The sequence below is a fragment of the Rhopilema esculentum genome, chromosome 7 (assembly GCF_057945365.1).
Source record: "Rhopilema esculentum isolate cy_ngs chromosome 7, ASM5794536v1, whole genome shotgun sequence".
NCBI classification, from domain to species: domain Eukaryota; kingdom Metazoa; phylum Cnidaria; class Scyphozoa; order Rhizostomeae; family Rhizostomatidae; genus Rhopilema; species Rhopilema esculentum.
Window position 1 is genome coordinate 9022007 of NC_142821.1, and position 10823 is coordinate 9032829.

The window sequence follows — 10823 nt, forward strand, 5'->3', positions numbered from 1 at the left end:
TGTGTCGAGTTCAACTTCTGTTTAATCCTGCTACTTTCTCTTACTTTTCACGATGTTCGCCAGTCTCGAATTTCACGTGACTGGTTTCAAGTTTCCTTGCATTTGCACATTACCATCACTGATCGTAATCAAAAATAATTCCCTAATGCCGTTCTCAGAATATCTGTTACGGTTGAATATTATTTGCTTTTAAGAATGATTCATTATTTGAAAACATAGAATTGCTACGACATCGAAGTGAGTTTTGTCAGTATTCTTTATTTGATCTATTGTTAATTGACAAAGAGTCGAAGATTGAAAGTGAAGTAATTGCAAATGATGAAACAAAATGCTTAGTGAAAAATGCGTTCTAAAAGCCATCCAGTCAATAAACATACTGCAAGAATGCATTGGTAAAACGAGGTCTTGATTTTCGAGAGAAAGTGCTTCTTCTGTGAAAACAGCTGACAAAACGAACCTGCTGAAGTATTGACCCCGATTTCATAAAGTTGATAACCTTGTTGTTGATTTAACAATTAAGGTTACATGTGAGTCAAAGGACAAAGTATAGGCAAAGGCACGAGATGTAAGGACAGAGGTGCTTTGGACAAGCACCTTATACTTTGCTGTTAGGTTCTACTTTTCTTTATAAAATTTTCTTTCAGTCTATGATGTGGTGATGCTGGTTTAAAATAAGAGGGCAAAATCGTTTTTAAAAGTATGTGATAGACTGCACTTTCCAAGAGTAAGGGTTAAGAATCTTTCATGCTAGAAACATCCTGTCATAATTTTGAAGGCAAATTGGACATGCTAAGCATAAATTACTTGGCGCCAATCCCTTTTGCTTTTGGGGGAGACATGAGGGTGCCAAAAAGGTTCCTTCGAAGTCACAACTTTGAAGCATTGATAAGCTGTTATGTTTAGCAGATGTTTTTTTTCATAAACCTGGCATCTTATTGAAGTGAAAACGTGTAGGGATAAAAAAATCACAGGAGACATCTGTGGCCAAAACCAGATTAATACGACACCGACAAACGTTAAAGAAAGAGATGAAATAAATAAGATAAAAGGTGTACCATGTTTCAAAGGTTAAATGAAGGGACCAGCATGCCGGACCAGCAAACATCAACATGCCGGGTACTTCAATGTGGTTTGTTCCTAAAGGTGGTGCTAAGATGGTTGGCGAATATGATCCTATGGTGCTTACAAAACAGCTCGCACTGTGAAATTCCTGAAGAATTTTGTGAAGCATCTGAAGAATACGTTTTGAAGAATAAATATGTTGACATTGTTGAACAACGTATACTAAAATCTTGATTTTCTATTCCAGGATAAATTTTTAGACAAACAGTACGAAATGAAGTAACGCCGGCAAAATACTCAATAATTTATTCGAGATGCTCAAGGTTAGTTCTTTCCCTTTAACAAATAGTTAGATAACATACTTTTTTTCTTTGTTTACTTTTTTACTAATCCAACGGAGAGTAGGATTGAAAAGTGGGCTCCAGGGACTACGTCTTCAAATTTTTATAAAAGCGTCCCCTTATGAACCTTTTTATTGCTATACTCTTCTAACAAGAATGTATGTTGTCGAAAAGGCTTTATGATAAAAAAGTATGAAATATGACAAAAGGTTACGTAAAATAATTAGGTTGGTGTTTCTTGAAAAAAAATTTAACATCGCTTGCCCTCTCTCTATACCGCTTTAGACGCCCCTTTGTGCCTACTATTAAGAATAATTCAACAAAGTTCTATTTCGCTACGCAGACGAGCACTGTTGCCGACCTATTAGCAAATTCGATAGGAAAACGATTCAGGCAGACACTGAACTTCTCAAATGAAAAGAAAACGATAAAAACAAGAGGCAGCAGAATAGGCCCGGCAATCATCAACATTTATCATTTCACATTTATCATTTGACCTGAATGATGATGAAGTGGAGCATAAGGTGGCATTGGCAAGTAAGACTTAACATATTTTTTCTATTTATTTGGCCTTAACAATTGCGTCTTAAATACTTTTTATTTATGTGGCCTTGGCAAGTACTTCTTAAAAAAATTTTTTATTTATGTAAGTAAATTGATCTTTATATTGTGTGACAGTCATCTGTTAAACCGGTACTATAAAAAGATGCTAAATCCAATATTATTCAATATTCAATTCTCTTATCACACAACTTTAATGTCTTCGTCTTGATTTTCCCAGTCCAGTCTCCACTCATCTGAGCCAAACTGGGTAGTGTTCATGTTCCAGCCATGACGTTTAAGACCAGAATAAAAATCAGGGAATAATCTAGAAGTGATGTTTTGTGCCATTGCCACTAGTTCCCAACTGATCTCTGGGTCATGCACATTACCTAGGCGAAAAAAATTAGAATAAAATATAAGAGATTAAATTTTTGTAACGTTCCCAGACATGAAACATATATGTACAGCGCCAATATCCAGGATGACTTACGCATAGGAATAATATATTCTTAGGTGCAAAATAAACACCCCTGTCGCTTTTTCGGCTGATATCATCCCTTTTAACGATTTAAGTGTACATATAAAGCAAGTTATTCTCGAAAACCTCAATTACACCTTTTGTGTACCTCTGCCTGAAATTTGCCAAACAATTTCCTAATGAAGAATATTTTATCAGCGCAATTCATTATCAACGCATATTTCGACCACCCGTTGATCAAATTTCATAAAAATTCCCAGCCCTATTTATTCTGTCTATGTATCCTATTTATAATCAATCCTTTAATTTAAAGAAAATCCTTTATCCGTCATTTTTCCTACTGTGGAACAAAATAGTTACTCGTTAAGCATATGCCCCCATCCAGGTATGCCAATTACTTGCTAAGTTTTCTAAAAGAAAGAGCCTCTTTGCAATTTTTTCTTAAACCTACAGACTTGTTTGAGTGCATGAAACTGCTAGCAAAATGGATAGAAGTTCCAGCATATATTAAAGACATCAAGCTGTTGTGTTCATAGATGTAGCATTGGGGAGGCACGGGGGGGGGCATGTGCCCCTATCTTCTCAGAAATAAAGGCAAAGTACCTATTTTCAAACATATCCCCCACTTTTGAAATGCTTCCTACGTCTATGGTTGTATTTGTTGAAGTTGACAATTAAAATTTTCTAGTCACCTGAGTCCCATCTTGAGCAGAGCAATGATACTGCTTGACGAGTTGCTTTGTCTTGAAAGATTTCCTGGAAATTGAATTCATTGAATTCTAAGTATCAGATACGTACAGCAAAATATATTTAAAGCCCCTTTTCAAGCTTCCACATGATTTTGACCACACAATATGAATTTTAGAACAAACTTTTTGTGCATTGCTTGGAAACCTTAGAAATCGGTAGGTGTTCAGGGTTAAATCAAAACTTTTTAATTTCTCATTGGCAGTTCGTTGAATAACTATGAAAATGATTCCCTTCATTTCTGTATTTCAATAGGGAATTTATAACTGTCTAAAAGCTGGAAGAAAACTTCGATTTGAAATTATGTGAGGATGGAAACGTAAGAGATAGCCCTAGCATTTTTCAGCTTGATCTCCTCTAGAACATTGTTTTCAGTTGAGAGTGTAAAAAAGTTAATGATGATATAAAACCTTATCAATTTCTTAAAGCTGAAGATTCTCCATTATAATATGTCTCAAAAACTGATTATTTTGACAGTACATTGGATTTAAGCAAATTTCAGGAATATACAAACGTACTGGCTTTAATGTTCTTTGGAACAAAGCATCCAGAACAAAGGCCACAAAGCAGCATTCCGCAAGATCTTTGTGCGTAATATCTTTGTGGAGCGCAATTTTCACCATTCCTATGTGGTGAAAGAAAAGAAAGTGACAGATATTATAAAATGGAGGGAATAAAAGGCCCAGAGGCAAATAGGCAAAAAATTATGTATATTTTTCATTAAATTAATTTTTTATATCTGAAATCTGACTTATCAAATAGACAATTAAATCGATCAAGCGCAGCAGAATCTTTTTGCACATCATGAAGCGCCAATTTGATTACATTTATCTTAAATAGAAGCAATGATTCCGTTATAAAATTGAATCAACTATAATGTTTTATATAGTTTCCTTCAAAAGAAATACAGTACTTAGACATAGGTTTAGAATTTTACAAACAATCTTTTCGTGGTACAGAAACTATGTTTAGAATTTTCTAATTATTCCAAACGATTGCAAAGAAAAATTGACGAGATACTGTTTTGTGATAATGTTTTTCTGTAATTCTACTAAAATAAAAATATGAACATTAATCAAAGTACCTTACCTTTTTTATTTTTACTTTCTAAATCGAGTCGCAAAATGTATTTTGCATCAAATGTGTTTGTGATAGAATTTTTGAATTCGTTGGAACTGAAAACGACAACAAAACACTAATAAGTACTGAATGCGTGTAAAATGAATAAAAAAACTGCGCATTGGCATTGAACGTATCATAAATAATAACGAGAGTTAATAAAAAACTTCCTATCGAATACAAAAATCGTAGATTGGGAAAAGGGCGTTTGATTATTCGGGTTGCTTGTAAAACCAAAAGGTTTCTAATTTGTATTCTAAGTTTCATGCTGTATGCAGTCAGGTAGATTTGGCAACCATAAGAAATCTCGCCATAAAATTGATAGTAATTTAATTGCACTTTGGCTTTAAACTAGTGCTGTCTATGCTAAATTGGATCAATAATGAGTACATCCACTTTTGTTTCAGCACATATTTTCTCTAATAGCTGTTCCAAATTGAGTGAAATTTCTAATATCTAAACTACAGATATGCAGCATTGCACCAGAAAGTTAAAACATAACAAGTTAAATTGAAAAGTCATAAAACTAATGCAGCTTACCTTTTAACTACCTGTGAAAGTTTACACCCAAGTTTCATTGTTATTCGATAACCAGGAGCTAAAACAAACAGTTACCGCAAGTTTAAAAGGAATTTTGTGACATTTCTTGTATCAAACATTCTAAAAACATTATGAGAAATGGGAATTTCCATAAGCAAAAAAGAGAACAGGAGGCCCTTTGAAAGTAATAAGCATACACACACGCACATTATCAAATCTGGATGTGCAAAAGTTTGGTTTTTGTTTCGGTTTCATCTTTAGAATTCAGTGCACAGCTAGGTAAACAATTCATTGAAAAGGCACATAATCGTCATTAAATGGAAAATACTTTTTCGTAACATTTCATAACAGTCAACTTATGTAAACTAACTGAAACCGCTACTGTGTAGACAAAAGGAGTTCGTTTTCACATTAGGACTCCACTGGTAACATTCTAATAGGCAAGCGGCACTGATTGGTCAACCCTTACAGTCATGTGCTCGTGTTTCTGATTGGCCTATTTCGATCCACAACTGGGTATATATATTTCTTAGCGTAGAGTTTTCGATCTATGTTCTGACGTTTTAAACTCTGAAGAGTGTCAGACGAAAAGCTTTAGTTTACTAAATGTTTGCTTTTTTCAAAGCCATTAACTGATTCTTGTTTATCGCAGCGCAGTCACTCAGAATAGTAACAACATGAGAATAGAAACCGCTCACCTCTGATTACTGGATCTTTTCTACTCACATCTCTTGGAGTAAGTATTCTCAATGAGCTTAAATAGTTGCTTACAAGAATATGAAAACGAGGGAGATTGACAGTTTCCATGACGACCGCAGAAACTGCCTTGTAGTTTGAATACAAATGTAGAAATGTGAATACTGCGAACAGCACCCAGACTAAACTGTAAAAAATATATGAGTTAATAATACCGTGAAAATTTAGAGCTATTGCCAATTTTAACTGCTTTATTGGTTCAAAAAATCAGGCATATGTTCTTTAGACTTATTATTTACCTTACCTTCATTTTACTTGTCTTGATATCAAACAGGCAAGCATAAAGAAATCTCGATATCTAATGGTGCTAAAAAATACAACATTTCTTGTCATAATTCTCAACTACATGATTGCCGAATACTTACAATGAACTATTGGCAACTAAAGGAGTTATGATCAGTCCAGCAATCAATGCCATTAGGTTTACAAGGGTCTCCTGAAATGTAAAGATTCAATATTAAGCTGAATAAGTCATGATATGCTTAACACAGAACTTGCAGTCGTCAGAGGCGCTGGAAGCTTCATGGTGCGGCGGGGGCAGGAACTGCGGAAAGGACACCTTGGGGGTATCAAAGTTCGCTGCTGAAACAGATCGGGAATCGTCGTTTAGCTAACGACAAAGACTGGTTGTAGGTGAAGGCCCTGTCAAGGGAGAGAGGGTCGGTGGTCTGGGGGTGTAGCACCTAGGGGAATTGACTTTGCTACGCCCCAAAGTCTCTCAGAAATGAAGGCAACACCCATAAAAAATACATTTTAATCAAGACTATAGTCAAACTTCATTCTCGAAATTCTTTTCACCGTCAAGGGAGGCTAAAGCTTGGCTACAATGATATAGATATCATTCTCTGGCTTAGTTGTTTGTAGTGCAGCCGAGAGATTTCGTAGGCCTTGCGGTAGAATCGAAAGAGGAGGCCCTTTGCGAGAGGGAAGCGAGTTGAAAAATTTTGGCGACAATGACTTTTAGATTACCTAAAAATTTCACTTTCTTGTAATCGTTTAGAAAGTTGTACAATTTTATTATGTCTAACTAACTGCTATCAGAAACTGGAAACCTCGAGAGCGCCCTAAACCTCAAGGCCCGAAAAGCAGAGCGAAAAGAAACATTTCAGATCATTGCCCAAAAAGGTCACCCCTTTGCTCATTTCATATAGCACCTTAACAGTTCAAGGACACTTTTTGGTTATGCAGTTGGCAAAAAGAGCAACTCGGTGAGCTTAAGGGGCAGGTAAACTGAATTTTGGAAAAAAAGACTGATATATTGAACATATGCGAGCCAACGTTGGTAGAAATCTGAAATCTGTTCAGCATGATCATTAAAGTTAAAGAGAACTTATCTACGAAAATATTTTTGTTGGTGAAATTGCTTTGCAAATCGATTTTCAGTTCTCATCAAAATAGAAAATATTGACTTTTGTATTGCACGTATGTATCAACAGATGCTTGAAACCTAGATTTCATTAGCATTCAAAATATTTATATGTATTAATATTGCTTGGAAATCAATTTCTTGAAAAGGGCACTTTTCTACCCTCATGCTGCCCCCGCTGCCCCCTTGCTCCGGCGCCCTTGACAGTTGTATCAATTCTTTCAAAGATGTGAAAGGATCCACACATGCAGAAAATTGGCATGTCATTTCTAGTTACAAACACAAAATACTCCATGATTAAAATCAAAAATGAGTGACATAAAAACAGGGATGGATTTAAGCGGCAAGGATTGGGGGGGAGGGTGAGATAATGATTGGATTGACCATACTCTTCAGGTTACAGGGAACTGATGGAAATGCCAATTTTTTAAATTAAATTTTTAACTTCAAGATAAAGATGTTAAGAAGATAAATAAAGCAGCTTTTCTGCATCATTTTGTTTCTACTGAGTACTGAAGAATGTGTTTTACCAAATCAAAGCAAGAATTAATGAAGAACACAAAAAATATTTGGGGGGGTGTCACAACCCCCAGCACCCCCTGGTAAATCCGGCCCTGTGGAAAGACTTAGCAAGGATGCACAGAAGACTGGTATCATTGCCAATTAAAGTTGAGGGTAGAAGCTTAGCGATCAAATCAGTAATAAGAAAGTAGGCATGGTTTTAACTCCTACCTGGCTGCCATCTTTAGCAGAAACATCAGCCATGTTATCTCTTCTAGCTTGATGCTGTGTTAATGAAGCCCTGGTTGCACCACCTGCTACACCAACTATGGACTACAAAGAGGTAACAGTGTAGAAAAAGTTCCTCCTTCAGAATTTAAAGTTTGCATGTTCAGAGTTTGCAGGTTATTGCGTATTTGAAATTGTAACTACTTAATTGTTCATAGCTTTATTTATCTATAACAGATATTTTGTAATTAATAACCTTGTCATAATGGCCAGCTCTTTAGTCACTCTTTGAAACTACAAATAGAAGGCACTAATAAATGGATACACACCTTAGCAATTCCTGATAGACATGCTATAAATGTGAAATATCCCTTGAATAAGGGTGAAATTAGATCCAGCAAAATTGACATGTCATTCAAAATATCTGCAAACAACCTTTAAAAAAAAGAAAATTGAAGGGTTAGCCATAGTATTATGATATTTTTGTTACAGATATAGTCAAATACTTAGAACCTTTAATAAATGTTGCTTAATTGATTTATGGTAGAAGCAATTGCTTTATGCAATGGAAAACATTTTGTAAATAACATTAATTATGCATTGTCAGTACTAGGGAAGACAGAAGCATGTCAAAGTTGAGGAGCACCAGGATGAAAGGCACTTTGTAACCTGAGGAGTGTGGATTATGCCTCCAAAAGAGTGGCACTTTTCCAAAAGTTCTAAGAAAAGGGACACATAATTTTTGGGAAATTAATCAAGTCTGGAAACAATTATAACAGCCCATCATCAATAAAAATGCAAAAGTTCTTTACAAACTATATCTATTTATAGCAAAAAATACAAAATAGCTAAACTGACAAAAAAGAAAAAACACAAACCTCCATCTTTTTGCATCACAGTCTAGTTGTGTCCTGAAATTAATTTAGTTTTTTAATTGACTAATTTTGATAATATCTTTAAAATGATGCATAAATTTCTAAAAAAGATGGAAAATTTACATCTAAATTTTCCAGAAGAGTTGAAAATTTTCACAAACTAAAAAAAATTTAAAATCACCCTTTGCTCCATGCAAAAAGAATCCTTCCTAGCATCCCAGTTCCATCTAAAACAGAAAATATCAATTTAATAAAAACAGATTTTAAACAGAATAATTAACTACTTTTATCTTTGATGTTTCTTTGTGGCCTGTATGGAAATTATCATATTAAAAAACGAAATTCACTAGTAATTAGAAAACATTGTAACAATAAATATGGTTATAATTAGGTAATCTAAATTAAAAATTATGTATAATTAAGAAAATAATATTCTAACTTTCCATTTAAATAGTACATCGATCAATCAACTTAATTAAGGAATTAAGGACATTTCAAACTCACATTCCAAATATTTATGGAATTTCGGATGGAGATCAAAATACAAATGGATAAGTAGCTAAATCTGTACGACAAAATATAGAATTGTAATTCTCAAAAAAGCAAAGCAATGACCATTGACAAAATATGGGCATAATATATTAATACTGTAAGTATTGAGAAGAAGGCTTGTGTTGTGGTTTTTTTGCCTTTTATATAAGATTTTACATTAAATTTTACCTGTAACATCTTTACAAGGCAAAAATATAATGCACCTATCCGCCCAAAGGATAAATGGCACCATCTGAGTGCCTGTTTATAGCACACAAGCTGCAAGTTTATTTAATCTATATGATATTGGAACAAATAAGATATTACTAAAACTGCTGGAAAAATATTGAACCTTTAAGCATCCATGTAATTGTAGCTGCAGTTGCTGTTGCTGTCTCATCACCCACGCCATATCCTTTGAGTACTGCTCTTGTAGCAAGGGTTCCAGTGATTGAAGAACAAAAGGCCTATAAAAATGTAGAGCAAATACATATCGAAGTGCTTCTTATATGGCCAACTTCAATCAAAGTGGAAGAAAATTAGTTGGGTATTGCCAAGAAAATGCATATTGCTAAAAGGCACAATATGAGTTTTTTAGAATTCATTCAAATATAATCTTCATTTAGAATGCTTGCAAGCATTAAGTTATTCACGCTTTATAAATGGTGATCATCAACTGTTTTGGCATGCTATTGTTTTTAACATTGAGCCAGTTGGTATATTTGAAATTAAAAAAATCATTAACCAACCTGGGCAGTATCCCAAATTTGATATTCAAGGTAATCTTCACTGACACTTTCTGGGTATCCTTGTGGCAGAAAAAAAGTCTAAAATGAAAGCAAATTATAAGCCCACAAACATTTAAAAGTGCTAAATACTTCATAATCTTCTGCATATACCTACATACGCCGTATGTTTTCATATATCCCAAAAGTTTTAGCTTATGAGTATGCTTACCCATTAAAGCCAAATCAGGCTTATGCATTACCAGTATGTCTACATTGATGATAATTTTGCTCTGGCATTTTACATACCCTGTCTTTAGGCAAGGTAAGGTGTGCTCTGATAGTTTTGGTGCATAGATTTTGGATATGCACATATTTTACAATTTGCAGAATTTCTCACAATTTCATAGTTTCTTTGGTCAAAAATAGATCCCCAAAAATTGTGCTAACTTCCCAAATCTGTACCAGCAAAAAGTTACTTGATCTTTAGCGTAGAGATTTCCAATTTTTACAAGCCTAAATCTTAAAAGAAATTTTAGTTTTTACACAAAATTAACAAAGGAAGCAATATATACATATTTGTACCAAGACGATAGAATATTTACAACTTTACATTACAGTTGAAGTTAAAAATACTCGAAAGGAACAAAGGTGTGATTCCTCCTTATAGTATTTTATCTTATTACCGTTAGCAAGCGGCGGAGTCTCAAGAGGAAGCTCTTAGTTCTTCCAGAATTTTGATTTTTAGATAATGCAGTCAAGCGTCCATTCTGCAGAGGGTCTATTCTGTAGGCTCCGACAATTTCACTGCCATATCTTTCTTCAACAAAAATTTTCATATTGGAAAATGAAATGTCAAGTAGCTAGGCCACTGCCACTGCCATCCACTCAAAGCCTCGTTTCCATTCGATGATTGTTGACGACGACGACAGGGCGACGTCACTGATCAGTGGGCGTCGTCCAATGATCTCAACAATGTTGTGGGAAACACCATAGTCTAACAGGGCCTGT

At 34.6% G+C, this 10823-nt stretch overlaps 1 protein-coding gene across 1 annotated transcript; it reads right to left on the reverse strand.

Annotated features, from left to right (window-relative positions):
• Nucleotides 1-1797: 1797 nt before the first annotated feature.
• Nucleotides 1798-10720, reverse strand: LOC135683667 (RUS family member 1). The gene is made up of 14 exons (XM_065198985.2): nt 10499-10720; nt 9837-9914; nt 9440-9554; nt 8738-8783; nt 8560-8592; nt 8011-8116; nt 7685-7786; nt 5952-6022; nt 5529-5713; nt 4831-4888; nt 4261-4346; nt 3690-3796; nt 3117-3180; nt 1798-2335 (listed from the first exon to the last, which is right to left on the reverse strand). Exons 1-14 carry the CDS (start codon nt 10649-10651, stop codon nt 2148-2150), a joined length of 1392 nt encoding a protein of 463 aa, XP_065055057.2. The 5' UTR covers nt 10652-10720; the 3' UTR covers nt 1798-2147.
• Between the last annotated feature and the right edge of the window lie 103 nt (nt 10721-10823).